Source organism: Takifugu rubripes, chromosome 7, assembly GCF_901000725.2.
Source record: "Takifugu rubripes chromosome 7, fTakRub1.2, whole genome shotgun sequence".
Taxonomy (NCBI): domain Eukaryota; kingdom Metazoa; phylum Chordata; class Actinopteri; order Tetraodontiformes; family Tetraodontidae; genus Takifugu; species Takifugu rubripes.
Genome location: NC_042291.1, coordinates 12,708,567 through 12,735,248, shown reverse-complemented (window position 1 = coordinate 12,735,248; position 26,682 = coordinate 12,708,567). Strand labels below are relative to the sequence as shown.

Here is a 26,682-nt window from a genome sequence, read left to right as displayed (position 1 = left end):
AGAGTACATTAATAACATTGCTGTAAATGAGCCAAAGTTAGCCAAGAGGCTATTTTTCATCTGTAGTCAGTGGTTTTAAAAGGGATAGTTGTTTGAATTCTTTTTAAAATTCTATATCATCTAGGATCTGCAGGATTCGACGTGATTATTTGGTCTGTAGAATGATAAAATATGCAGCTTCTGCAAAACACAGGGCCAGGGAATAATTTATCTTAGACTATTTTATTTAATAAATGTGATACCAGCACACTTACGAGGTAATGCACTTAAGTATTGCAATATCATTTTTGTCCAGAGGGTGGCAGCAACATAATTCTGTCTTTTTGCTCAACGCTATTGTACAAAAGAAGAAGCGTTTACCGGAAGTAATTTGTCATCTAGAGAGAGGACACATTAGCTTAGCGTAGATGTTGATGTCTTTACTTTTATAGAAAAGGGTGAGTAAAGATACGTTTCTATACAAAATAAACAATATAAGGGAAACAATACTCACAAATAACAACTCAGCTACATTGAGAATTTACCACATCATCTTTGGTTATGCTAATTATGTCAATTAATAAGCAGTCGCATACTCGAGAGCTAGCAAAGAACTCAAATAAAATGTTATACGCTAAAACGTTTTTGTTCAGAGTTTTTGAAATGGTTTTGGGGGGGTATTAGCTCTTAACCTAGCAGTTTGCATGTTCAATAACTGATGGTGCGACTGTGTTGTGGTTAGCAGGACCATGAGCAGCTCAGAGGAAGTGTCCTGGATATCCTGGTTCTGTGGTCTGAGGGGCAATGAGTTGTTCTGCGAGGTTAGTCCTGCTTCACAGTGAAGCCATTAAAGTCCCAGATTCCTTCCATGACTATACTGCAGATTATACAATTTCCCGGGGACCCACTATTTTCATTGGGGGGTTATTACGTAATGGGTTGATTTCTGGAGCGATTGGAGCGCCTTGACTTCTCATTACCCAAATGTACTGTTACTTAATCTGCTCCGTTAAGTCATGAGGTGCTTAACAGGGCAGTAAATATAAATACTAGACCTCAATGTATAACCTGCAGTTGTGTCTGATGCTGTAGGATAGCACTCACGCAATCTGATTCTAAATATAACTTCTCGCTTTCTTCATTAGTAGCAGCATCTGTGGAATCCCTTTAAGTGCTTATGTTATGCTTCCACATTGGAAGCTCTGGCAGTGAGCCTTAATTAATGCTATTAGTAGTGCTTTAGCTTCCTCGATTTTGTGTTACAGGTTGATGAAGACTACATACAGGACAAGTTTAACCTGACGGGCCTGAATGAGCAGGTGCCTCACTATCGCCAGGCATTGGACATGATCCTTGACCTGGAACCAGGTAAAAAAATAAAATACTATCCACATCATGTCAATAAAAAAAAAACAATATTTTAAAGCCATTTTATTAGTTTCAGGAGCTTCACTATAGTTTTCTGATGAAGTGTGGTCTGTTACTTATTAGAGAAGATGGAAGGTCAACTGGCAAAAAAAAGATGATTTTTGTCTAAATCATGACTGATACAATTACTTGATTTGACAGATGAGGAACTTGAAGATAACCCCAACCAGAATGACCTGATAGAACAAGCAGCAGAGATGCTTTACGGGCTCATACACGCACGTTACATCCTGACAAACAGAGGCATTGCACAGATGGTAACGCCACTTTCTTACTGTCAAATATCTACAGAATTCTTCTCCAGAAACAATCCTTTCTGAATTTGCTCTCTGTAGCTGGAAAAGTATCAGCAAGGGGATTTTGGGTGCTGTCCCAGGGTCTATTGTGAGAATCAATCCACGCTTCCGATAGGCAAGTTGGGAATTTTGAATTCCCGAGCCCGTTTCTACGCTATTCCACATTGATGTTGAGATGTTCATGAAGACGCGCCAAACCTCAATGACGTCTTTTTCTCTGTAGGCTTATCAGACATCCCAGGAGAAGCTATGGTGAAGCTTTATTGTCCAAAATGCATGGACGTTTACACCCCAAAGTTATCCAGACATCACCACACGGATGGAGCGTATTTTGGGACGGGTTTCCCCCACATGCTGTTCATGGTGCACCCAGAGTATCGCTCCAAGCGTCCTGCCAACCAGTTTGTGCCCAGGTGAGTTAACGTGACACTACTGTTGGCATAATCAGCTTTTTTTTTGGTTGCACGTTTACACATCTGGATAAAACCCTGTTTGTTTTGGTTTCAGGTTATATGGTTTTAAAATTCACCCCATGGCTTATCAACTCCAACTTCAGGCCGCGTCCAGTCTCAAGAGCCCCGTGAAATCAATCCGCTAAATCCGCCTCTGATTTTAGTGACTACTTGTTTAAAGTGACACAAGCTTCATGTAATTCAGTGAATGATTGTAAGCCCACAGCTGTCCATGTTTCCAGAGCCATCATAATTGGTGTTCACTGGTTCATCCGATGACGTTAAATCCAGTTTTTTGCTTCCTTATAAATAAATGCAAATGTCACATCCTCACAGGTTTTTACTTATCTGCCATAGAATCTTTAACCTGCTGCAGAATAGATCTTTGAATATTCCTGGTTTGGTTTTTTTACTTTTTAAAGAGCTGTATGTTTGAAAGTAGTCAGGCGCTATTCAGGAAATCCAGAAATGGGAGGTGAAGGCATGTTGAATCTCAAGGATTATTTTCATGTTTTTAGTGTTGAAACTCAGATGTGAAACTTAGTTCTGAACAAGCAACAGCAATATTTACTGTGGAATAAGTGAATGCATTAAATATTTATTTCTTACCACGATTCCTTTTGTTCTTCTGCATCACACAGAGGACCAGAATGCAAAATAATGCATGTTTTATTGTTTACATAAAAAGACAGGGATCATGTCACAAAGCAACAAACGTTTCCAATGTCTAAAAACTATTTTCATGTGAAATTCTACATTTCCTTGCAGGAGAGTTTTCTGAAGTTTTTTTTCCATAAAGCTAAAATATCAATGGCTTTGTTTGGGGATAAAAAAGAGTCAGCTACAGGAGCATGCTACCTAAAAAGAGGTTCGTAGATTTCAAACTTCTATGGAAGATACAGAGGGCGCGCTACATGTGAGAAAAGGCTTCACAAACTGGGCTGAAGGTGGATAGAATGTGTGAGAGTGACGTCACTAGTGGGAGCCTGCACGTGCTGGAACATCACAGTACCGCAAATCACACAAGACAGTTGCTACTATACAAATAAATGACTTTATAGTAGAACATGTAAAAAAGAATTGTGCGCCTATGAGAGAAGCCACATATACTGGGACAGCTGCCTTTCCATCTGACACGCGTCTGCTGTGACGAACTGCCTGAACAGAAATGTACATTTGACGGGGTGGATACACATACATGGACATTCCTCATACAATCATGGAGGTCTGTAGTCTTAAAGAACATTAAACCTGAGATAAACAGACCAAAAAGTTGTAAAACTCAATTGCCCAAGTATATTCAAAGCGATCACGACCACGATGCTACTGAACAAAAACGGCGGCCTGAGCGGCGCGCTCCGCCGTGGTGCTCGACGCGAAACACGTTTCCCGGTGGTGGAGAGCAACGAGAACGATTTGGGGTCCGAGCGCAGACCTCAGACCTCCGTAAACAACAGTGGCACCCCACAAACCTCTGTGCAGATGGATATGAATAACTTAAAAACTTCAAATTTGTACAAATACTATAAAAGCATCGATTCTATAAAATAGATCCATTTTGAGTCAAACTTTACATCGAGTTCTGAGCTGGTCAGGGAAGAAACGCTTCCGCTCCTTCTGATTTTGTACCTGAGCAGTGAACAAAGCCGTCCAAATAGAAGCACAGAATATTTGTGTTCACGTGATGTGAGGTATGTCGGTCCATGACCAGTTTCCCCCTGAATGAGCCTCAACGTTCCCCCAGCAGCACCCAACGATACACGCTGCTAAACCAGGGCGGACTGTGGAAAACGGCAGAATTATGTAAAAACCACTAGCAACATAAAAGCATTTTGAAATAGAACTGAGATCACTTCACTGGAAATGCCGTTTTGAACTAAAATTGTATCTAAAGTTTGCACCCCTGGGTGGTTACACTTGACCAAAGGGGAAGCCTCCTCCACCCACCCAAAAAGAAGAGAATAAAATAAAGAGAGGGGTTAGACTAAGGTCAGCTACACGGTGATGTATGGCTTGAACTGCAGGTTTGTAATTGTGTGTGTGTGTGTGTGTGTGTGTGTGCGTGTGTGTGAGGACTGAGCTGGCCCCCTGAACCCTGCACTGACTGGGGTGCTGACTGAAACCAATAAATCAGGCCGGTGAGACATTTACAAAGCTGACGATCCTCCATCTTTCCCCTGCAAGACAGACAGACGTGCACCTGGATTAGCCTTGAGACCAAGACAACGGCGCTTGTCTCATCGGGGAACGTTCCTGCGGTCCGGTGTTTACCTTATCTTGGTCGGCGTCCGAGTCCGCCGTTATGATTATTCTCTTCTCCACGCGAGTCTCCGTAGAGCCACTTTTCACAACCTGCGAGGTCCAGAATATTTTGGTCATTTTAGGAACAAGAGGAAGAAATAACCCCAGATGACGTCAACCCTCACGGACGTATCCATCCTCTCAAAGTTGACCTCTCACCTTTGAGATGTGAGTGGTGGTCGTGGTGACGGTGGTGCCGCTGGTGGTCTCCGAGGTGACGCTTGTGGAGCTGGACATAGTCGTACTGTCTCTGTCCGTCCCCTCGTCAGACGCCTGCCAACAAAAACGACCGATTTAAAGCTTCTTGAATGAACGGGACCCTCGGTTTGCGCTGCTCTAGGTGCCGTGCGGCAGGTCCAGTCCGGAGCCTCAGGGCCTGGTCCTCCCTGACCTGCTCTTCTCTGCACTCATGCTTTCACAGATCTGGGCTGAGCAGGTGCCAGAGCCCCTACCTTGGAAGACTCATAGATGATGGTCTTGGTCGGTACAAGAGGGACCTCTGTGGTGGTGGTGGTGGTGCCACTGGGTAAGGAGTTGGTCTCTGCTGTGATGGTGACTGTCTGGGTCTGCACCAGAGGGGGCTGTGGATGGGAGCATAGCCCCATAAGCAGCTATTGAACCAGACAGCTCACTGCAATCACTCCGTCCCTCACCACCATGCTCTCGCTCTTTTGGATGTTGATGAATGCAACAGTGCTTTTTGATTTTAGTTATGATTGTTGGAAGCATTAAAAAAAAAAAAATCACCTCTTTTTTGCCTTTCCCCTACCACCAAGTGCTGTACAAGAAAAAAGGGAAATAAAAGAGTGTCTGTAAGAAAGTGAATATGTCTCGTAGAGGGGAGAAAACCAAGTGTCAGAGCAACCCAACGGCGTGAGAGCTGAGCACACCACTGTGCAACACCTCTGCAGCAGCCACTTAATGACAGACGCATTGGACAGCCGTTACGCTACGTTTGACATGTTTGGATCTGAAATGCTGCTGCAAAGGAGTGAGCAAGTGTGGCAGCCTTGAAATCATGCAGAGGCCAAGCAGAGACACAATCAGCAGCATCCAGGGGGGCTCAGGAGGCTACCTGGAAGCAGCGTATGACCCGAGGACCATCGCTCTTGAAATACGCAGCAGGTGAAGGTCCAATTATCCTCTCCGACGCTTCGGGACTCGATCCTCTGTCCCTCTGGGTCTCACCTAAAGCTCTACAGCCGGGTTGAGGGGAGGGAGGCAGCTGCGCCCGCTCCACCTCCACGACCGGCACCAGCAAGGTCCTCGACCCTACAACCTCTTCCTGATCGCGTGACTCCTCTGCCAGTGGAGCACCTGCGTGTTGGACTTTAACACCACCAGGCTGGTTCTGGCGGCTCGCGGTCGAGCTCGGCGCGTACGAGACGGCCGGAGCGCTGCTGGGTCCCTCGTGTGCCACCTCTGTCTCTGAACCATTGCATAAAAGACTAATGCACACACTCTAAAAGAGACACAAGACAGTCATGAGATGGGTCGGTGGTGATATCCCAGTCAGGTGTGTGTGTGTGCACGTGTTCTTTCGTGATGGACACGTTCTTCTGCGTGAAGCAGTTAGTCTGACAACAGCTCACAGACGTCTTCTATCCTTCTTTTTACCTTTAAAACTCTCATTTCTGTCTCATTTTGACATTTTTTGGAGTTGATCACTGTAAATTCCTCAGCGGCTGATGTGAGATGTAGGTGGAATGTGGAAAGAACAATCGTGTCAGTGTCTAATCTTTCCTTTCATTCTTTATTCTTTGGTCAAAACTGTTTGTAAAATGTCATGCAACAAGGAATCTTGCTAACTAGCGTCTTCTTGCAAAATACTGGTGGAAGACGAGGATTAATAAGAGTAATAAGAGCTGCCTCCGTGTGTCACAATAAAACTGAATCAATATTAGGAAACGTCCCAGTATAAGTGCGGCTTACTTCAGGAGGCCAAAAGGAAATAAATCTGGATTTAAAAACCACGACACAGTGATCAGATCTCAAAAACAGTATCATCGGACGATATAAATGCACGAAAATGTGTATAAAATCAGACTCAAAGTGACAATATGGATCAAGTCGGCATGAAAGTCAACAGTCCTTTAACAGTGATTGATGAGTTCATTTCTAGTCCAAGTGACATCACAGGGAACGCCAGAATCAGGGTCATGAACAGTCTTTAGAGAACCGCTCTGAGTCAACTGGGCTGCAGATGGAAAAATGGGACGTAAATCTCGTTTCTAAAGATTCCAGGGAAAAAAAGAGAGGCTCCTCAGGTTGAGCGGATGAAAGATGAGGAATGGAACAGTGATGTTGAAGAGGAGGCGGAGGGAGGAAGGAAGAGAAGCTAAAACAGACGAAGAGCTGTGGTCTCCAGGGCTCACACCTGTGTGTGGGGGGGGGTTCCCCCGGGTCAAGACGGCCCCTCAGCTGCGTTTGGAGTAGAAGTCTAGCAGGGGGCCGCGTGGAAGGCGGGTGACAAACTGAGGAGGAGGAGGGGGGAGAGAGATGAGAGGGAGGAATATTGAAATGTTTGCAATGACAATGTTCTACTTCTGTTTTTGTTCCAAACTCTGGTGCAACAACTGACTGAAGACTACAGTTAGAGACGCACCAGCACGACAAGGATGGTTTCTGGGACATGGAAGAATTACTGACATGCGTTTGCTTCATCTTTTCCATGCGGTTACTTTCATCTTAACAGAGAAATCCATCCACAATTGTATCCTACCAACAGATGAAGTTTCCCCCGTGTTTATCACAGAAAATGTAATAAAATAACTTATAATACCTGTTCTGCCAGTATTAACTAGTCTTGTGCTTTTTGGCCCTTGAATGTGCATCAACATCTGCAATTTTTATACTAACTATTCCTTTTTGCACTGGGAAATCAGCCAGTAATCCTGAAAATAAGCAGCTCGGGCCCACTTCAGTTAGGACATCCTAACAAGTGTGGTGCTGTGGTACATGTGTTCTGACTCATCTCATTACGGACAGAACTGTCAGACGAGTTTAACGTTGATCTCTCTGCATCACTAATGCGCCCTGACAATATGATGTGCGAGTTCAGATTTTGAGTCTTCAAGACTTGTCACATGATCACTTTTAGTCAGAGCTGGACTGCTGGTACAACTGTGAATGAGGTTTCTGCGTGAAAACACCCAAACAGACAGAGGACAGCAGTGGGGGGAGCAAGTTCAAGGGAGGGGGAAGACAGCTCAGTACTGAAGAATGGACAGGAGAGAAGAGGGAATGATGCGTTCTGCTCACAACAGGCAAAGAAAGGAATCCTCAAAATGGTCTGTAATCATGCAGTTGCCAGTTAAACGTCGGGTCTGTCAGTCATGCGTCAAACGCCAGGACGAGTACACAACACGTCCAAATGTTGCCGCCTCACATCGCTCGACTGTGGGAAATGACAAATGTGCAGAGCCGGTTTGTCGAGTCCTTCTGCATTCATCACATGCACGTGTTGCACAGCACATGCAGCCAGTACTGCCATGCACACTCGATCCTGTTATTCTATATAACAGTCGCGTAAAAACAGAATCCAGATCTTCGGGTCACGTGCAAAAAACTCAGTCTATGTTCCATTAAAGACACATTAGCACAGTCAAAATAATCAACTCAGAGACATAACAAGTAGAGTAGCTTCAGCGGTGCACTCACCCCGTCTGCGCCGGACAGCGGCTGGCCGTTGATACCCAGGTTACGGAACGGAGAGTGTGTGGACAGACGTTTTTCCCATTCGCTGGGTCTGGGCTCGGGAACAGCCTCCATGAAGTTTCTCTTCAGCTCGCTGATGCTAGCGTGATGCTTCACCAGTTCCTCATTGGGCTTATCAAAGTCCTGCTCAGAGCAAGGAGGGGAAAAGATTGTGCAGACGGGATGTGAAGGAAGGGGCAAAGGTGAAAATATAACGGAAACATTGGTGGGAGGGAAGGGGAGATGGAGAAAGTTCCAAAACGGGAGAGATAAAGAAGGGAGAAGAAGTGTCAGAAAATGCTTCGTTCGGTCTCTGTACAAGTTGCTGCAAGTTAAATCAACAAGCAGAAGCAGGTTAAACAGATAACACAAATTAGAGGGGTCATTAATGGAGGTGACCATTCGATGTTGATTAATGATGGGTGATCAGTGACTCCTTTTTAGAATAAAAAGTCCTGATTTTTTTTAAATTAAGAAGACAAGAGAATCTTAGGAGTCATTGATTCATTTAGGATGATTACGGAGGGCGGAGAGGACATATAAAGGATAAAAAAAACAACATCGAGGAGCTATTAGGCTCAAAACGGAGTAAAAACCAGATGCAAATCAAACAGCAGCACAGAAATCACAGCAGACGAGGCTACACGTCAAACATGAAGTCTTGGTCCAAACGGAAAACTTTACACGAATGGATGGAAGTAGCTGTGGCAGCACTCATCTGGCAACACTTAACACCGAGTGGATCGTTGTTCAGAACCTTTAGTAGAACTTTAGACCACTGGTGCTGCAGACAGCAATCAGGTCTTGTTAAGTGTCGCTTTACTGTGGTGCTTCAGAGCAACTTCAGTGAGCACTGGGCGATCTTGCATGGTGTCGTTTACAGTGACGATCGAAGTAAAGACAAAAGTAGAGAGAGCAAGCTCGTCCTCCACCCCCATGTTTCCGTAACTGTCGTGAACGTGCATCAAACTCAAGAGTGGACGTGTGATTGGCTGGGGTTTACGCTTGGGAGTGCCACCTGTTCCGACTCCCGTGTCCCTTCCTAAGTCCACATTTGTTTTTTTTACATTGTATTCAGGTGCGGGCAGCTAGCGGATCGAGGGGAGTGGGTCCTCGACCCTACAACCCTACAAATGAAATGGCGCTGACACCATGCCAGGTCACATCGTGCACCTTTAATTGTTTTGCCCACATCATTCATCAATACAGAGATTTTACTCTTCTGTGGCCACGATTTGCTTTAGCGAGCTGCTGAATGACGACTAGCAGGTTAGAAAAGAGCGAGAGAAAGCAGACACAGGAGAATACTGGTGTTGTGAGACGACAAATGGATCCACTAATGGAGCCTGCTTGAAATTCAAACTCTTGTTTCCTAAGGATAACCAGCCCAGCCGCAGGGCCGATGTGACTTGTTCAACAGCATTCTCCTTGAATCAGAGCTGCGACACCAAACACAATGTGAATGTGCAGTCGTTTATTGTGCTGATGCATAAAATGTGCAGCAGGCCACACGGAAGCGTGGTGTTAAAACAGAAGCCATTGTGCCAAAGAGAACGAAAACGTAAACAAGCGTTTGGAGAACGGCGCCTCCAAACGGGATACAAACCTCCAACATTAAAAGGCTATGTCTGATATAAATTGAGTCACCCTCAATTTTCTTTCTTTTCTGTGAAAAATGAAGAACAAAAAAAGAGTGTGGGTTTGTTTCAGTTTCCCTTTGTGTTGGCATTTAACTGCCACACCGTGGACATGCATCAATATCTCCGTAAGTGTTACACACAGTGCAGTACACGCATGCATCGTTAATACAGGGCACTAATAAAGAAAGGAAGATTTTTATTTTTGTAACGATGAAAAAAAAAGAAAGGAAGGTGGGAGCAACAGATATGGTAAAATAGGGACAGTAGTGCTACTGATCATTTACTCTATAAACATGCACGTGTGCATTCCAGAGTCTAGCAAGCATGAGAAGAAATGGTTGCCTTCTATAATCGTTCATAATACCGGTATATGAAAAACCATATAGTAAAGCAAGCACAGTCTGTTAAAGTGATGATATATTCACTTTTGAATATTCTGTCTATTCTACCTCTCAAAACAGGTTGTTTGCTCATCGGACCTGATGAGGAGGTTTCATTTAAGACTTAGCTGTATGGAAGCACAACATGAGAAGAGGGTGAAACCAGAAGCTCCATTTGTTTGAGAAAGACTGACCCCAGGAGCTGAAAAAATGGCTACAGAGACAAAGACGAGGCTAAAACTCTGACCTTGCGCAATCGGACCACCTCCGTGCTGGTCTCAGACTCGTGCTACCACGGGGAGGAGAGAAGGATACGTCAGCATCCTCTGCTTGATGGCTTTAACACTTACGTTCTGACCAAAGCAGAGAAACTGTCTACTGAGTGGTGACGTGCAAGAGGTCCACGTCTGACACTAACCTGGGAGTCCCCATTGATGGTGGATACCAGCGAGGAGTGTATTTCTCGCTGGTCCCTCCACTCTGCTGTCTACAGCAGCAAGAGAGACACAGTTGAAACACTAATTTAGTACCAATGTGGTATAGCTGCCTTCACAAGTGATTACTCCAAGTAATTATTTAGTTTTCACTCAAGAGCTAGACACAATTTCAGGACAAATTCTTACATTTTAAAAGATTAAACGAAAAAAGCTGAAAAGCTGTTATAAATACCTTGACTTCCCCCACAGACTCTATTTTTGAGGGTTCCACAGCTTCTACTGTGACCTCCAGCTTTCTCTCCTCCTTGCGGGTGGTCTTGATGGGAGTGGAGGTCTGAGGCTGGTCAAAAGGGGCCATGGGAATCCCTGCTTCTGCCAGGGCAGTCTGAGAGAAGACCGGAGCACTGACAGGACGGGTGCCTCTCTGTGTGACCACCACTGGACAAAAAAAAACAGAAAAAATGGAAACATGAGTAACACAGAACCTACTGCAGGTCGGCGTCAGCGAGGGATGTCACACACACGTTGGATAACATACAAAGGCGTAGCTGCAATAAGCCGCGTCATACTTACAGTCTCCCGCCTTGATTTGTTCGGATGAACCCACACTTTCAGGAAAATACTACCCCTGTAGTCTCTCTTCGAAGATCAAGAGTAGAAGTGGAGTGAAACTCCGCAAAGTGAAGTGACAGCAGAAGCACATTAGCTCTTCTTGCAAACCAATGGATGTAAAAGCAGATGATGTTAGGCTGCAGGTGGCTCACAAAGCTTTGAGCGGTTCAGCAGGTGAACGCTTGATATTAATATAAAGCTTCAAGACTCGATGAGAACAGCTTGGGCCATGGACCAAGAGCGAATGACCGCTGCCGTCTGTAGACACGCTGTGCCTTAAAGTGACTTCGGCGTTTCGCTTCAACAAGCCGCGAAAGCGTGGAGCAAAAACAGCTGCAAAACCCCCACACGGGAAAATAGAAGCAAATACCTGACTCGTTAGGTGTAACGTCTAGCAGAACAAACCAATCATCATCATCAGCATCAGCGAGTGTGTACATAAGAGGCTGTCTTTCCTGCAGGATTCGCCTATCAAACGCTGGTCTTGTGCTGGGAATAGGCTCCAATCTGGCAACAGCCACTGGGGCTCTCACCTCTGCTGGGTACTGGGTCTTCTCAGGTGGGATTACTAACAGATACAATATCATATATTATTCCAAAAGAAAAGCAGAAATATGACATTGGAGCACATAATAGATGATGAAAACCACGTTAATATGTGAGTATTAAATTGTACGTAAACAGACTAACTTCTAACTGATTTCTTTGTGGCCACATCCAGAAGAATAAACCAGTCGTCCTCCAGCTCTCTCCCTGCTGGAAGGGATTTCTCCTGGAATACTGTGTCTTTCCTCCATGTCTCAGTCTCTACTGTGATTCTCTGCTCTATGGCTGGAAGCTGTTTAGCTGGTTGGACATCAGGGTGGACACGTTGTCCCACAGTTGCTAATGAAGAACACACAGAAGGCCGTCCGTGTTCAGCATCGCCATTTCTACACGATTCCACCTTATAGTAAAATCCACACGATAAATACCTGAAGCTTTTGGTGCAACATCGAGCAACTCAAACCAGTCATCATCCACCTGGCGTTGACCTGGAGGTTTAATTGCTACCATTTTCAAAGGGGCAATTTCATCTTCCACGATGAGCTTTGGTCCACCCGTAGCAACAACAGGCTCAATTACAGCAACTTGTTTGGAAAAATAAATAACGATTAGTGTTGGGGTAGATTGATGTAATAGGTCAGCTTAGCATCTGCTGAATTGGGGCTTTATAGATCATACAAACAAGCAGATGTACCTGGTGGCACGACAACAGGCTTTTCACGAATGGCATCAAACCATTTGAACCAATCTTCTTCAAATTCTCTTTGTGCCGTCACTGCAGCCTGGCTCGGTCTAATTCCAGCCGGACAAGTTTCATCTCGCTTGCTGTCCACACCAATTATCTTCGTCCATGTTGCTGTCTCTGTTGTCATCTCAACCTCAAACGACTCCCTCACGTTGGTAATAATCTCTGAGGTACCTGGCACAGTCAGTCACGTGTTGAGCTTAGATCCAGCAGATTTATGCAGAACCCTAAAAGTAGCTTCTTTATGAATGCTAGATACCTGCTGGGAACTTGACTGGCTCTTCCCGGAAAGCCTCAAACAGCACAAACCAGTCATCATCCCTCTCTCGCAGCGGTCGGGAAGGCTTGAGTTCTAGTCGGGCAACAACCGGCTGCAACTTTTGATCCATTCTTATTATGTCAATTCCAGGTTGGACACTTGTAACAGCCGGAGAAACTAAACAAACAAGTAAAAACCTGAGCTGGACTTCAGCTTCAGCTAAAGGTATCAACATTTAATCCTGTTTCAACTGTGTGACACTTTTCATCTGAAGTAAAGACCGCTGATGGAAGCAGATACCTGGGGGGACGTAGGCTGTTTCTCTGGAAACAACATCCAAAAGAAGAGACCAGTCATCACTTCTTTCTCTGAATGACCGTTTCACCTCCTGAACAGCTGACTTGGGACGCACCGGGTCCTTTTCCTGCACCACCATCTCTTCAACAACAACCTCCAGCATCGGTGACACGCTTTGTGCCACCACAGGAATGCTTTCACCAGGATCAGCCTCAGCATAGTCAGCCATGGCAACTACTGTCAGACACAGCAATCAACCACTGTCACAACACTGATGCCAGACAGTAGAAAACACACCTGGAATGAGCAAAGGTTCCATACCCGGCGGCACAAAGAGCGACTCTCTCTTTGGGACATCCAGCAGAACAAACCACACATCCTCTTTCTCAGTCTGAGGAAGAAAAATCTCTTGTTCCAGTTTAGTTTCATCTAACGCAGCTTCTATTGTTTGTTCTTTCCATTCAGTGGTCTCAGTTTTAACCACGGGGACACTATCGCCCACAGGCACTTGGGCACCTTGTGAAAGAGCATCTGACATGAAAGCAAATGAAAATAATATCAAACACAAATCAAAAATGGTTGCTTTAAACACAAATGAAGCAGAGGAATACCTGGTGGGACAAAAGAGAGTTTTCTAGAAGCAACATCCAGCAAAACAAACCAGTCGTCGTCTCTGTCTCTCACAGGCTGCTGCAGGATTTCTTGACGCACTACTGGTGCCGTTTCCATTATCTTTACTTCTGCTGCTGCTACCTCTTTAATCCACTCTTTGGCTGTAGTATCAGATAAAAACCCGTCCGACTCAACCGGATCTGTCCCCTTCAGTGCAACTGAGCAGAGTCACAGTAAGAGTCCCGGGAGTTAATCAACAGTGGCAGCAAAGCACAAAATAAAGTAAGAATTTCGAATACCTGGGGGTACGTATGAGCTTCTTCTGGGACTAACATCCAGCAACACAAACCAGTCATCATCTCTTCCTGTTTGTGCGGTACGCTGCCCTTCATCATCCATTGATTTTCTTGATTTTTCTCCTACTATCATCTCTACTGCAGTCCTGTTCTCCACCTTAAGGTTCCCCTCTGTTTCTATCTGATACAGCATCTTCAAATCGTCATCTAACAGACTGCTGTCTGCCGCCTCATCTCTGCCCTCCTGGCTTGCTTCAACCTCTTCCTCTTCAGGCAGCAAACCTTTAAAAAACACCTTTTTAATCTCATCTTCTAGCTCATCTACTTCATCCTCTTTCATCTCTACAGTCTGCACGGCCCTTTTTATTACCATTTCTGTTATAACCACAGCTTGTCTCTGTAAACCTGATTCTTCATCCTCCTCTCCTTTTAACTGATCTACCGATTCCTTACCCAACCCTTCCTCTAGTACCTCCTGAAGTATTTCTGCCATCTCATCCACCTCTTGGAGTCTCTCCTCTAAATCTCTCACTTCTCTTAGCCTCCTTTCCAAATCATCCCTCTCTCCTAGCATGTCTACCAGCGCCACAGTTTCCTGCAACTTCTCGATGACTTCAATAGTTTCTGGCGTCTCTGACACTACTATATTTTCATCCTCATCCTGGAATGGGGCTATGGGAGAAACCATAAAGAGTAAATGAGAAAGCAAATGGCGAGGTAGAAAGTTCCATTCTAAAGGCTTGATTCATTCAGTTCACATAAAGCAACTCACATGTGATTTCATCCTGTCCAAGTAAAGACAGAGTGAGGATTTTGTCCAAGTATTGGTACCAATCATCTTGCAATTTCAGTGGTGGTTGTAATAATCTGTCCATAGTTTGGCTTTTTGCCGATCTCTGCGTAACTAACAACATCAAAAATCCACATGAACAAGCATTCTTAAACCGTTACATCCATGCTAGTAGAAAAAATTAAAGAATAAATGTAATTATTCACTAGGACAGGAATATATTTCTTCTAAAAAACTATAATCAAAGGTGGAGGACAGGGTTCGGCATACCTGGCTGTTTCACCACATTGTACGGTGGGATGAATGGAAAAGCAGGAGAACGAAGAAACAGATTTGACCACTCATCCTTCTTTGTCTTTTGCTGCTCCTCAGTTGCCAGCCATGGCTGACTGGCTGTCTGGGCCATGGTCTGGGAGCCAGGCAGCCCAGAATCAGTGTCCTGCCAGTTTCCTGTGACAATGTTAACAGTTTGGCCCTCTTCCCAGAGCTGAATAGAAGGCTGGTTATTAGGCTGCCCTCTGGCTGTGAAAAGATGTTGAGGGGAGTCCAGTTATGTAACGGTGCTGTTAAACAGACAGCAGCCAAAGGGAAAGCTTCACAGCCTCAAGCATGTTTTGTGGAGAAGGTCAGAAGCCAAGCATTTGGCTAGAATAAGGTCAGTGCACTGAGGTTAGTAGTCAAGCAAAAGCCTGTCATTCTTCAAAGTGAGAGCAGATAAGAATGAATGTTGGAGCTTTTGTTGACTGAATGAGATTTTCATGACAACCAGCATAGTGCTGAAGAACAAGACGATGAACTGGACAATAAGGTTCATGCTAATCCACTCTGCAGCCAGTATCAAGCTTCTGAAAACAATGAAATAGAAGAACAGCAATTTCACAGAAGAAAACTGCTGTTGTCTTTAAATGTTTTCTCCCGGAGCTGAGACTGAACATGGATGCTCAACTGAGAGAAAGGTGAGAGTCCGTCTCACAACTGAGACAAGCAAATGAGCCAAACACGCCGGGCATGGAACATATGAAAAAAAAATAAGCGGTTTGCAAGCAAGAGTAAAATAAGTATGCTGTCAAAAAGCACAAATGCAGATTCACACAGCCTGAGAATACCTGAGAATGCCGGAGAAGCCTGAGGCTTCTCAGAGGTTAGCATTATCGACCAGTCATCACATTCAGACCTGGTCAATGCTGAGAGTCGCTGCAGAAACTGGAGTGTTTCATCTCCAGCTGCAACGTCGGAACACGTCAGAAAGCAGCTTAGGACTTGTGCGTCGTCATATCAGAGACTTACACATACCTCCGTCTAGGTTACGGGACAACCTCTTGCTAGCAGAACGTGTGAATCGAGGGGCTGGCCTGTCGATCATGGAGCTGGCCTGACGAGTCTGAACCTGAGTGCGTCCACTGTACCGGAACTTGGAACCCAAGACAGGGAAGCGACGCGATGAGGGGGGATCCACTGTCTGAACCCTACGAGACAGGCACATTTTGAAAACCTACAGCACGACAGATTGACAAAATAGCCAAATTCATTTAGTGCATTTCACACAACTTTAAAATTTACTGTGAAACATTATTGTTATGAAATCAGAACAATTTTGACCCTCATCTGACTGAGCAGGCACAGGACATGAGGGTCAGTTTAAGGTCAAGGCCAAGGGTACGCAGCATTCCTGCTGTGAATAAAGTGCCAGGGAGCTGATATAGGCCTTAAGCTGCAGAGAGCAGTTAGCCAATTATCCAGGAGATAGGCAGGACTTGAGCCTGACCTCCACTTCCAAGCAGACAGGGGTCGACCAGAATAAGGCTGAAATGACCTTGTCTTACCTGAAGAAGGTGTGGTGTTCCACGCAGACCTTCCACAGCTTCTTTGATGCTTTGTAGTGGGGTAGCTTAAAGCCGATCGTGCTTTCATACTGCTCTTGCTTTAAGTGAAGCAAAACAACAATAAACAGGAAGTCTATGTATAAAATATTGAACTTTACAGTCAAATATGATACGGTGTAAATGTATATTTAGGAAATATATAGAAATGATTTAAATTTGTTTCCATAGTTTAAGAAAAAAAAAAAAATTTATAAGCTTGCAAATCTACAAAACTGCAATGTACAATTACAAATTATTTCAGTTATTTACTTAATCATCTACAAATTAACTTGCAACTGTTAATGTCAGAAATTGTTTGTGTGAGAGTGATACAAGTCCAGTGAAACAAATAAAATGAGTTCCTGAATAAAATTAACAGTTATTACCGGATTAAAACGAAGAAAATGGCATCTTGGATTTGGTTAAGGATAGGAGATGAATAAATACTAGCCCACGTCAACATACAAATAAAAATAAATGGAAATACCTCTGATGCCCTGATTTTGATAAAGAAGCTGCTGCGTTTGTAAGAGATTTTGAGAACTTTGGGCCAAGGGAATCGGTTGATCCTCAGCTTGTCCTTGTAAACCATCAGGCCGCTGGAGCAAACCCCGAGTGTAATGTCGACACCATCGAGGTCCTACAGGCACAACAGAAAGAGCACAAAGTTAGTCTAGTTGTTCAGCGCAACCGTCCGATTGACCCGCACTTACAACAATGCGCCACTGGGGGGCGTAGTGTCCCGGCAAGGACAAAGATTTTCAGGTCAGGGAGTTTAAAAATGTTGCATTAATCTCTTTTGATTCTGAAAGGCGTGGTCAACAGCAATTTTATAATTAAATTCTGCTCCTTATGTAATAAAAAAGAGCACCCAGCACTAAACAGCGCGTGTTTGAAGTTTGGACATTTGTAAGATTTAATTTAAAACCCTGGATCAACACCTACCTTGGCTTGGTGCAGGTCAACCCCGTACATGGCGAGTTTCTTGGCGTTTTCCAGAAACAGCATGTCAGCTTGTGCTGGACTCATTGACCTAAAAGACACAGAAATTGGTGTCTCAGAGACAGTGTACATAATATTTAATAGATGGATTGAAAATAAAGAGCCAAGGCTCCCCATAGACAGATTACCTGTACGTGCGGTGCAGCTCCATCACCTTTTCCTCCAGTTCTTTGCTCTGTCCAGGTGCCAAGCTCAGGTCTTTCACATAGTCGGTCCCGTGGACCTCGGGGTCATACTCTCCAAGCTCCGACTGGGCTACATAGGAGCCCAACAGGGACAGTGTCACAAAGGAACAGGGAAGAGCCCCACGCATGATGTCCTTCCTCAGCTGGAGACACAGGTAGTATCTGAAGAAGGAACAGATGCGTCAAGTTACAAACTCCTGACTGTTTAAAGACAACAGGAGTCAGGGCAGCTGTCACATCCTTCTACCTATGCCACTGTGACGGGTTTCATTTCAATGCTACCGTTACTTTTTCTGTTGTGTTGACATCGTTTACCTGGTGAGGTCTTCAGAAAGCTGTGCTGGATCGGGAGGATAGAACTTCACGCTGAAGGTAAACTCGTACACAGCTCCCGGGACCTGTTTCCGGATCTCTTTGGTGGTTTCCAACCACGTCTGGACAAATGAGACTCTGATTAGGGTTGCTCTCGTTTCCGAGGTTTTTAGCTCCATCACCAAGTTACAACACGAGCAGCCCACCTTGTTAGTTGGGGTGTCCCAGTTGGCGAGGCCAAAGTAATCCTTCTCCAGCAGGTTGATATGGTCACACACTTTTGTCAAAAGTTCTTGTCCTTTAGCGTGTTTCTGCATTAAGAAGAGAGATGGAAAAAGAAAAGATGCTGATGAGTCTGCTCAGAGCTGTCAAACACACACACTCTCATCCAAGACTTGTCTTACATCGAGCTCACACTCGAACTGGGAGTCATCCAGCATGATGACTTTGCACTGAATGGTCTTCTGACGCTTGGAGCCTTTAGCCTCTTCTGACTTCTTCTCAGCCTTCTTGTCTTTCACAGCTTTCTCCTTCCCTTCTTCCTGCACCTTCTCCTCCCCTTGGTCTTCCTTCTCCTTCTCTGCTGGTTCTTCCTCTTTTTTCTCTCCCTCCTCGGGCTGAATTTCGGCCTCCTCCTTGGGCTCCTCTCTCTCAGCTTCTTTTTGCTCCTCTTGAGGTGGCTGCTGGAGTTTGAAAACAGGTCAAAAAGAGATGAACAAGTGCGAGGTTACGACAGCATTCTTATTTCCCCACATTTAAATTAGAATAAGCTATCAAAAAATCCAATCAGCTGCACAAGTTCATGTCGGCAGGTTTCTTATGAGGCTCCGTGGCTGATGTTGCCTTTTATTTACTGATATGCTTGTTTGGAAAATGTTGATTAATGTACAGATTCTGTTGAATTTAAAGTTGTTTGGTTTTAAAACCGCTAGCACGGGCTTGTTTCTCACACACTGTCTGGTGTCCAGATCTAACTTTGACAACTTCGTCAGGTCTTGTTCACCGGTGCCGATGAACTTCATAACTGGTAACAGAACAGAACCCGGGCCAACAGCTTTCTGTGTGCCGTATCCCATTTCTGTGGGAATTGGACTAGCATGCTGGTGAGTTTCATTTGTGTGAGGGGTTGCTAGGAACATTAACAGGGTGTATATCAGGGCAGGGGTGCACACGACAGCACACACTAGTAAGTTAAAAAGGCACTATCAGAATTAATGTAACTAGCAAACTAACTGGCAACTCTAGCTACAAAGTTAGTGACATGTACGTTACGTTTGACTGATTGGTAGCTTATTAATCAGCAACTTTCTGTGCTAAAAGCAGTTGATGGCTATTCCACCATGGTTTTGGCGTCTGGAGCCCAAGGATTGTGCCCCCCCCCCCCTCACGAGAAATGATTGACACCCCATCAGTGACGCCTTCTCTGATTGGTTGCTTTCTGTCAGGCCCGGTGATTTAATGCTGATCCAATTAGAGGCATGACAGGCAGCCAGAGAAGATGTTGCTCATGTTCTGGTGTGGTGGTGTATCTGGAACCTCCACCTTGGAGGCAGCAGATGTGATTCTGCTGGTGAGAGCGTGCAGCAGCTCCTCTCACCTGCATCTCTGCGCTGCTGACGGAGCGCTGGTCTGGGGCCTGCTCCATGTCTGGCTCGGTCTTAAGCTCCGGTTCTGGAGCTGCTATCGGTGCCTTAAGCTGCTCCTCACTCAAGCCTTCCACCTCCTTCACATTCTTCTTTTCTTTGCTTTTGCCTTTATCTTTTTTCTTTCCCTTTTCCTCCTCCTTCTTTTCTTCTGGCTTTTCCACCTCCTTTTCCTTCTCCTTCTTTACTTCTTTTGGTTTTTCCTCTTCTTTCTTTTTGGAATCCTTTAGTTTTTCATCCTCTTTCTTTTTTGTCTTTTCCTCTCCCTTCTTTTTTGTCTTTTCCTCTTTTGCTTTCTCTTCCTCTTCCTTCTTTTTGGCCTTCTCCTCCTCCTTCTTCTTGGCTTTTTCTGCTTCTCTTGCCTTTTCTTCCTCCCTCTTCTTTGCCCTTTCTTCTTCTTTCTTTTTTATCCTGTCTTCTTCCTCTGCTTTCCTCTTTGCTTTTTCTTCTTCCTTTTTCTTTATCTTATCCTCCTTCTCTTTTTTCTTGGCAACCTTCTTGTCGATGTTTTCCTCCTCTTTAGTCTCTTTCTTTCCCTCTTCTGATCCTTTTTCTTTCTCGTCACAAGTCTCTTTCTTTGGGTCTTCTTTTCTCTCTACTTTTTCTTCCTCCTTTTCTACAGTCTTCTCTGCCTTGTCATCTGTCTTTTCCGCCTCCTTTTTCACATTTTCCTCTTCCTTTTTCACCTCTGCCTCATTTACTTTCTCCTCGTCTTTTTTTTCAGCTTTCTTCTTGGCCTCTTTCTTTTTCTTTTTACTCCCTTTCTTTTCTATCTTTTCCTCTTCTTTCTTGTTATCCTCTTTTTGTTCTTTCTCTTCTTTGTCCTTTACCTCTGCTTTTTCCTCGTCTACTTTTGCCTCCTTCTGCTCACTTTTCCCTTCTTCCTCTCTATCATCTGCTTTTTCGTCCGCGTGTTCTTTTTCCTCCTTGACCTTCTCCGCCTCGGGGCCGTCGTCCTCTGAACACTGCGAGCGCCGTTTGAGGAATGAGGAGAAGAGTCGAGACAGGCCTTTACCAGCAGAGGTCCTGGTACGGGGCTTCAGCTGTTCCTCCTCAAGAGAGGCAGCTACATCAGCAGGCCCAGGCTCCTCGACCTTCTTGTTGGTCTGTTCTCCCTCTGGCTCTGATGTAGCCGCCTCGGGAGTCTTGTTCTCCGTCTCTGGTTCAGCGGCAGCACTGGCCTTCTGCTTGCCCTCGGTATCCGCGTCACTCACTGCACTCGCTTCTGTTGTCATGGTAGCCACTGGGAATAAGAGCAGAAAAGTCAGCGATGGTGAAAGGTCACGAGGCTGCACTATTTGGCAACATTAAACCTGAGGCATAAAAGAATAACAGGAGGGGTGAGCTGTTAGTCTGTGTGGAACAAACCAGAGATTCAGAGTTTATTCCAACCATTTTGTCCATGTCAATTAATAGTGTGTGTCAAAATTGTTAGCCTGCACCCGCCTCCTCAGACATGGAGACATCTTTGTACTGCTCATGCATCAGATACATTTGAGATGACTCCTGGGTCACGATATTAAAAATTCACACTATTGTTCAGCTGGGAAAAAATTAAAATAGATGGGCAAGATGCTAATCAAGGAACACGTTTGGACAAAGGCAGCATGTGGAGGTGTTTGCTGATGAGTCCGGTCACTTGATACTGATAACGAGGGTTTTTACATAAACAAGCAACGACATGCAGAAAAGCGGCTCATTCTGCAGGTTAAGTTTAGGCAAAAAGGAGAGATTTATCAATTATAATGTGTTATTACAATATTACTTCCAGTTAAGTTACCATGAAGCTAAAATAATAACCAGTAGACACAAATCTTAAATTCATTTAAATAACAGATTTGGAATGTTTAAGGTTACAAATCACAAATTACATTTTTTTTAATTGAAGTTATTGTGAGCTGCCCACTGAGAAGAATGAGATTTCCTCTACACAACAAGGAGCCAACGGCCACACACACGATGTTCAAACCCAAACACACAAACACTCCATTGTCACACAATAGACTTCCATTGTGTATAATGTGTGTATAATCACAGCGCAGCTTAATCACACACTCATTAAACATACAAAGAGGCCATTCTGCTCCCGAGCATATTACTGCATGCATCTTCATGTCAGACAAGCTCCTCCTGCATGGGTCACCTAAGGTATTCACGGCATCTACAACAGGCTGCACCAGGATTCACCATGTTTGGAGGTCACTGGGGTTGTGGCCAGACGGGGCTTGTTTGTATCACTGTGCTCATATTACATCACAGAAACCTAAAGGCAAGTTTAGAATCCAGGTAAAGCCACGATATAGCAGTGAGCTTTGTTTGGAGCGGGAACCCGACACCCTGCAAAGTCAGTAAAAGGAAATTCAGCTCATTTTAATTGTAATAACCGAGCGTGACGCTTCTAAGTTCCTTTGTTGTTGCCATTTCCCCAGAAACTATGACTGTCTGACAAAGCATGCTGGTTTATGCATGAGTTTGCATGCCAGTAGTCACGAACTTCACGATTCATCACAGTTGTTGCAGCTTTAGTCCAAACTGGGATTTTGATTCTGACCGATCTTTCATTCCTGGTCCAGACCGGCAGAAAGATGGGCCCGATGATGGTGCTGTGGAATTATGTGAGAACAGGGCTGCTTCTGTTCCACCAATTTTGTTTGATTTATTCTCTTCACTCGTGTGACTACAAAGGGGGACAGGTTATATTTAGAAATGTCTAAGCTGTTCTCTGCAAAGTTGGGGGGTGATCAATTTATTTGAAAATGTCCACATGATGTCTGGAGTCGACCTCATCTGAATGGTGACAAATGTTTCTCTCTTCCATATGTAGTTCAAGTCCCACCCTCCCTTTTATTTGGTGGGGGAGGGGCACTGCTAGACAAGCAGACAGGCCGATCTTCCAGATGTATGTCCCCCCCCCAAAGGGTGCAGCAGAGCCCTCTATACGATGCGCTTCATACTGGCACTACAGGACAGCAGGAGAGGAGGAGGAGGGGTGTGTGCACAGCCCAAATCCTCTTTAGCCCTCCCATTGTTTGTGTCCAGTGACCAATAACTGTGCCGCACACTATAACTAATCCATCCGCACCCGACCCCCCCCCCCACCAGCGTATTCCCTAGGTCAGCACACACACACACCACTATGCATCAGTGCTCCCAGGCTCCTCTGGGTCTTTTTAATGCTCCGTCATCTCAATTGTAACTGTCAGGAAACAGACATGTCACTAATGGACCAGCTGAGCTTGTGTCTGCTGCCTCCTCCATTTTGTGTCCAGTCTAACATCTCGTCTGTCGGACAGTTAAGCTGGACAGACTTGCACCGAGGTTGCCGGGACGGCAGCAGCCGCCACTTTAGAGGGGTTCCTAATACACTATCAATAACTCGGAATCTGCTTCACCCGACGGCTACAGGTGTAGATGAATTACTACTGTGTTATATAAAAACCTGCCCTCTGTCCTGCATAATTACTGCCTTTAAAGAGCTAAATTATAAATGAAGTGGGACACCCTCCAACAAGCAGACTGTGAGACCAAGTGCAAACACTGAAAATCAATCGTGTTTTTTTCCCCAATCTACACAAATGTATTCTTCTTTAGCACCATTTAAAAAGGTTCCACCCTCATTCTGGTAGCTGAACCATAGCAACTGGATTGTTTGAGCTTCACAAAGACGTGTCTCCTCTCATCCAAGAGGCTTCATCAGTTCCTAACTGTCAGAACTGATGAGCCTGCCAGCATTACCCTGAGATGGATAACTGAGAACCTTCAGGCATACTTCCACCCTCATTACTACACTTTTAAAAGGCATATTGGAATAAGATGGAGCTGCAGCAGATGTCCATGTATTGAGTTGATTTTGTGTGTAAAGTCCTGTAGCTGTTGTGCAGTCATTTAGGGACTTTCCCTTTAAACACAGAGATTTGCCCCCTGCTACTGCAAATGCTACAGACTGCTAACTGTCGCGGGCAATTACCGGCCAGTCATGCGGATAATTGGGCACCACAGGGGTGCTTGTGGTGCGATTTTTAAATAAATCCAATTTAGTCCCCCTTATCACAATTTTGCAACCATGTCTGTCTTAAGTAGAAGGAAACCAAAAGTAGAACTAATTGATGTGGCTTGTTTAAATGTTTGACTAACTTCCAGCACAAACTGATGCTTCTCTGATAACTAAGAAATACAGCGACTAATACCAATGCCTCAAAATCCCATCCTGGCTTTCTGTGCTGTTCAGCCTATGTGTGATGAAAAGAGTGGTGGATGTGGAAGGGCTGGCAGAGAAAGGGCTGGCAGAGAAGGAGGAGGTGTGTGTTATAAATAGCATCAAGGTGCAGGGAGCCATTAATTAGTCCTTCACAGACACGCTAATATCTATTTCTGTTCACCGTGTGCTGATGCGCATTTGTAGACACGTGGGCAAAGACAAAAGCCTCTGAATGCATTTCACGGGTTTAAAAGGGCAAAAAGAAACTGAATTTGCATAAAGTGCGTTCACTTTAATCCAAGCAACGGGAGCTCTGAAATATTGTTGGGTGGCAGGAAAGCTCGGGCAAAAAGAAAGCATGTTTCCTGGGTACAGGGAGCAGGCTTAAGGAATTAGGAGGAGTTTAGAGTTAATCAGCCCTCAAGTGACCAAGTGAGATTATCTCTATCTATTTACCTGCCTAGTGGATCTCTCTACCATCCATCTATGCATGGATGGTAGAGATGTCTGTCTCTCTATATGTATGTATGTATGTATGTATGTATGTATGTATGTATGTGTGTGTGTGTGTGTGTGTGTGTGTGTGTGTGTGTGTGTGCAGGACAGAGAGAAAGTTGCACAAGTTGGAATCTGCCGTGCTGAGTCATGGTTTACATGGAGCCCCACCTACATGCCTGAAAATGATCAGATTTGAACTGAAAGGCCAGTTTTCAGTCCTCTGAGTGGCCACACGGTGGCTCCTATTAACCTCTCAGTAAACACAGACACACATGCCGGCACGCAAGCAAACACGTGCGTGGCTAAACTCTTCCTACGTTCAGTTAATTCACATCAGTCTGCCCAGCAACATGGCGCACGTCTAAAATAGGCCATGGATATGATTGAAGTTGTTCGCGTGCACAGGCACTTACAGCAAACAATTTTCACAAATTAAAATAGTCTCTGTCTCTGAGGCACTTATTGAGATATTGGCAGCAAAATCTACTTTGTTGCAGTCCTGAGTGATGCGGAACACATCTCTCTTCAGTCTAGCCCCCTGCGAAAACCTAAAACCCTCCACTAAACTAATCAATACGCACAGATGGTGCACGAGCCTGGTGCTGTAACATTAACTGACATGGGAAAAGAAAGAAGGAGCCTGATTGATTTAGTGTGGCTTCCTCTGAAAGCATCTGCCAGAGCCTAGCGACTAAAGATTAGACACTATTAAAGACACTTTTTTTTTTACTCCAAGATCTTCATCAACCTGATTCATGATGTTTTAATACCAATATTTTAATTTTACAGCATGATCGTGATGTAATATATTATTTTTGCTTGTTTTTTGAGGTAGTAAAACTCAAGAGTCCGTCGTTCATGAAGAGAAACAGACAGATCCGGTTGATTATTGAGTGATAGTCACACAACGGAGTGGTACACTCACAACACAAATGCATCATAACTCCCAAAAGAGGATTAACACCAGTGAGCTCTACCAGGACCTCTGTGACCTCACTCTCACACTGCAGAGCCAAAAACATCCTTCTCCATCACTTTAGCAGCTCCGTGCCTGATTCAGCAGTACAGGAGCCCCCCAGCACAGCCTGCTCCTATCTTTATTTTCTTGTCTGTTAACATCTGTCTGGAGAGCCAGCGAGCTCTGCTGCATTAAAGCCATCGCCTCCATCCTCTGCGTCAGAGCTGCAGCGCCTCATAAAAGATTATCGGACTATATTTATCCAGCAGTATCAATGAAGATCTGGCTTACTCCATGGGTTTCTATTAAGTGCGTTATGGGCAGGGCATTTACATCTGCTGCCCTCCAGGGGAAGATGGAGATCGTAACCATGCAGCCCCAAGAACAAGGGGGCAAGAGAAGTCTTCTAAAGCAGAAAAATCAAAACACGGACAGCATAATTAAAAAATTAAAAAAAATTTAAAAAAAAAAAAAGCTCTCTGAAAATTTGAGCCATTTCTGGAAACAGCTGGAACAGTCCTCAGATAACCAGCTGCACTAGGAGCGTCAGGACATGCAGGAATAACAAGTGCATCTGGATTTAGAAGCAAATGTGTCAGATGTTAAACATCGGATCCCTTCTTGTGGATTTGTTTTCCAACAGATAAATCGATTCATCTTAACGCGCTGTTAGCGAGCTTTCGATTTAAACACCATTTATCTAAATACATCTAGATTTTTCTCAACATCACCAAACCACTCATTTAAGATTATCCATTCGATATTTTAGATTCAGGCTAAATTTAGAGGTTTATTACTAATACACTGAGTCTATCTTAAGAAAGTAACGTTGAGCCCGCTTTTAATATAAGTGGGTGTTTTACGAACGCAAACGGGACAAATTTTAAATGGACAATTTCATTTTGCTGGAAGACTAAATCACTGAATTTATGCAAGTGGGAATAGTTCAGAATACAGTCAAATGTCCAACTTTTGCCCACACAATCGAGCCAGCGTGCCGGGGTATTTAAACAATCCGAGTATAAAAATGGCGCCGAATGACCGACAAAACAAATAAATATGAAGTCACCCCCAGGACGAGGAGCGGACATCCGCCTTACCTGCGATAGGATGCGCATCAATGGGTCAACAAACGTCGCAAAAGTCGAGCAAACCTTGAAAAAGATCCACGTTCAGAGCAGAAACAGCGTTGCACAGCGACACATGCTTTGTTGTGCTGAAGGTGGATGCTCGTAAAGGGGGCGGAGCCTCCGCGCGA

At 44.6% G+C, this 26,682-nt stretch overlaps 3 protein-coding genes across 16 annotated transcripts; 1 reads left to right on the top strand and 2 right to left on the bottom strand.

Annotated features, from left to right (window-relative positions):
* The first annotated feature begins 26 nt into the window (after window positions 1–26).
* Window positions 27–2,761, top strand: LOC101062616 (casein kinase II subunit beta). Of its 2 annotated transcripts, none has more exons than XM_003966113.3 (7): window positions 27–437; window positions 725–800; window positions 1,245–1,347; window positions 1,549–1,664; window positions 1,743–1,818; window positions 1,927–2,116; window positions 2,211–2,761. In XM_003966113.3, exons 2-7 carry the CDS (start codon window positions 729–731, stop codon window positions 2,299–2,301), a joined length of 648 nt encoding a protein of 215 aa, XP_003966162.1. In that variant the 5' UTR covers window positions 27–437; window positions 725–728; the 3' UTR covers window positions 2,302–2,761. The 2 variants fall into 2 exon arrangements, with proteins under 2 accessions (XP_003966162.1, XP_011604056.1); XM_011605754.2 differs by having other exon boundaries at window positions 722–800.
* Window positions 2,762–2,808: 47 nt separating this feature from the next.
* Window positions 2,809–19,983, bottom strand: LOC101066037 (protein 4.1-like). Of its 13 annotated transcripts, none has more exons than XM_011605755.2 (31): window positions 19,725–19,983; window positions 18,532–18,810; window positions 18,334–18,438; window positions 18,131–18,249; window positions 17,759–17,977; window positions 17,574–17,661; window positions 17,116–17,268; window positions 16,590–16,687; window positions 16,060–16,232; window positions 15,873–15,989; window positions 15,037–15,288; window positions 14,749–14,880; window positions 13,980–14,648; window positions 13,680–13,898; window positions 13,366–13,599; window positions 13,072–13,305; window positions 12,772–12,948; window positions 12,462–12,686; window positions 12,196–12,351; window positions 11,912–12,106; window positions 11,592–11,789; window positions 10,842–11,047; window positions 10,591–10,659; window positions 10,420–10,461; window positions 9,759–9,818; window positions 8,117–8,296; window positions 5,532–5,918; window positions 4,909–5,037; window positions 4,616–4,729; window positions 4,427–4,507; window positions 2,809–4,332 (listed from the first exon to the last, which is right to left on the bottom strand). In XM_011605755.2, exons 1-31 carry the CDS (start codon window positions 19,770–19,772, stop codon window positions 4,303–4,305), a joined length of 5,388 nt encoding a protein of 1,795 aa, XP_011604057.2. In that variant the 5' UTR covers window positions 19,773–19,983; the 3' UTR covers window positions 2,809–4,302. The 13 variants fall into 13 exon arrangements, 11 of the variants coding, with proteins under 11 accessions (XP_011604057.2, XP_011604058.2, XP_011604059.2 ...); XM_011605756.2 differs by having other exon boundaries at window positions 13,072–13,302; window positions 19,725–19,915; XM_011605757.2 differs by having other exon boundaries at window positions 13,390–13,599; window positions 19,725–19,915.
* A 164-nt stretch (window positions 19,984–20,147) lies between these two features.
* Window positions 20,148–26,682, bottom strand: LOC105416717 (vicilin-like seed storage protein At2g18540; the record flags this gene model as incomplete). Its single annotated transcript, XM_029839215.1, has 2 exons — window positions 26,525–26,682; window positions 20,148–21,013 (listed from the first exon to the last, which is right to left on the bottom strand). A coding segment is annotated over exon 2 (858 nt), but the record flags the coding sequence as incomplete, so codon positions are not given.

Bases quoted from the DNA above. Each gene is read 5' to 3' on its own strand.
- LOC101062616 (XM_003966113.3), top strand. From the start codon at position 729: ATGAGCAGCTCAGAGGAAGTGTCCTGGATATCCTGGTTCTGTGGTCTG. The intron at 1,665-1,742 runs GTAACGCCACTT...TGCTCTCTGTAG, and splicing joins ACAGAGGCATTGCACAGATG to CTGGAAAAGTATCAGCAAGG. The intron at 2,117-2,210 runs GTGAGTTAACGT...TTTTGGTTTCAG, and splicing joins GCCAACCAGTTTGTGCCCAG to GTTATATGGTTTTAAAATTC.
- LOC101066037 (XM_011605755.2), bottom strand. From the start codon at position 19,772: ATGGAGCAGGCCCCAGACCAGCGCTCCGTCAGCAGCGCAGAGATGCAG. The intron at 18,250-18,333 runs GTGGGCTGCTCG...TCATTTGTCCAG, and splicing joins GGGACACCCCAACTAACAAG to ACGTGGTTGGAAACCACCAA. The intron at 9,819-10,419 runs GTCAGAGTTTTA...CATTTTTCACAG, and splicing joins AGGTGGTCCGATTGCGCAAG to AAAAGAAAGAAAATTGAGGG.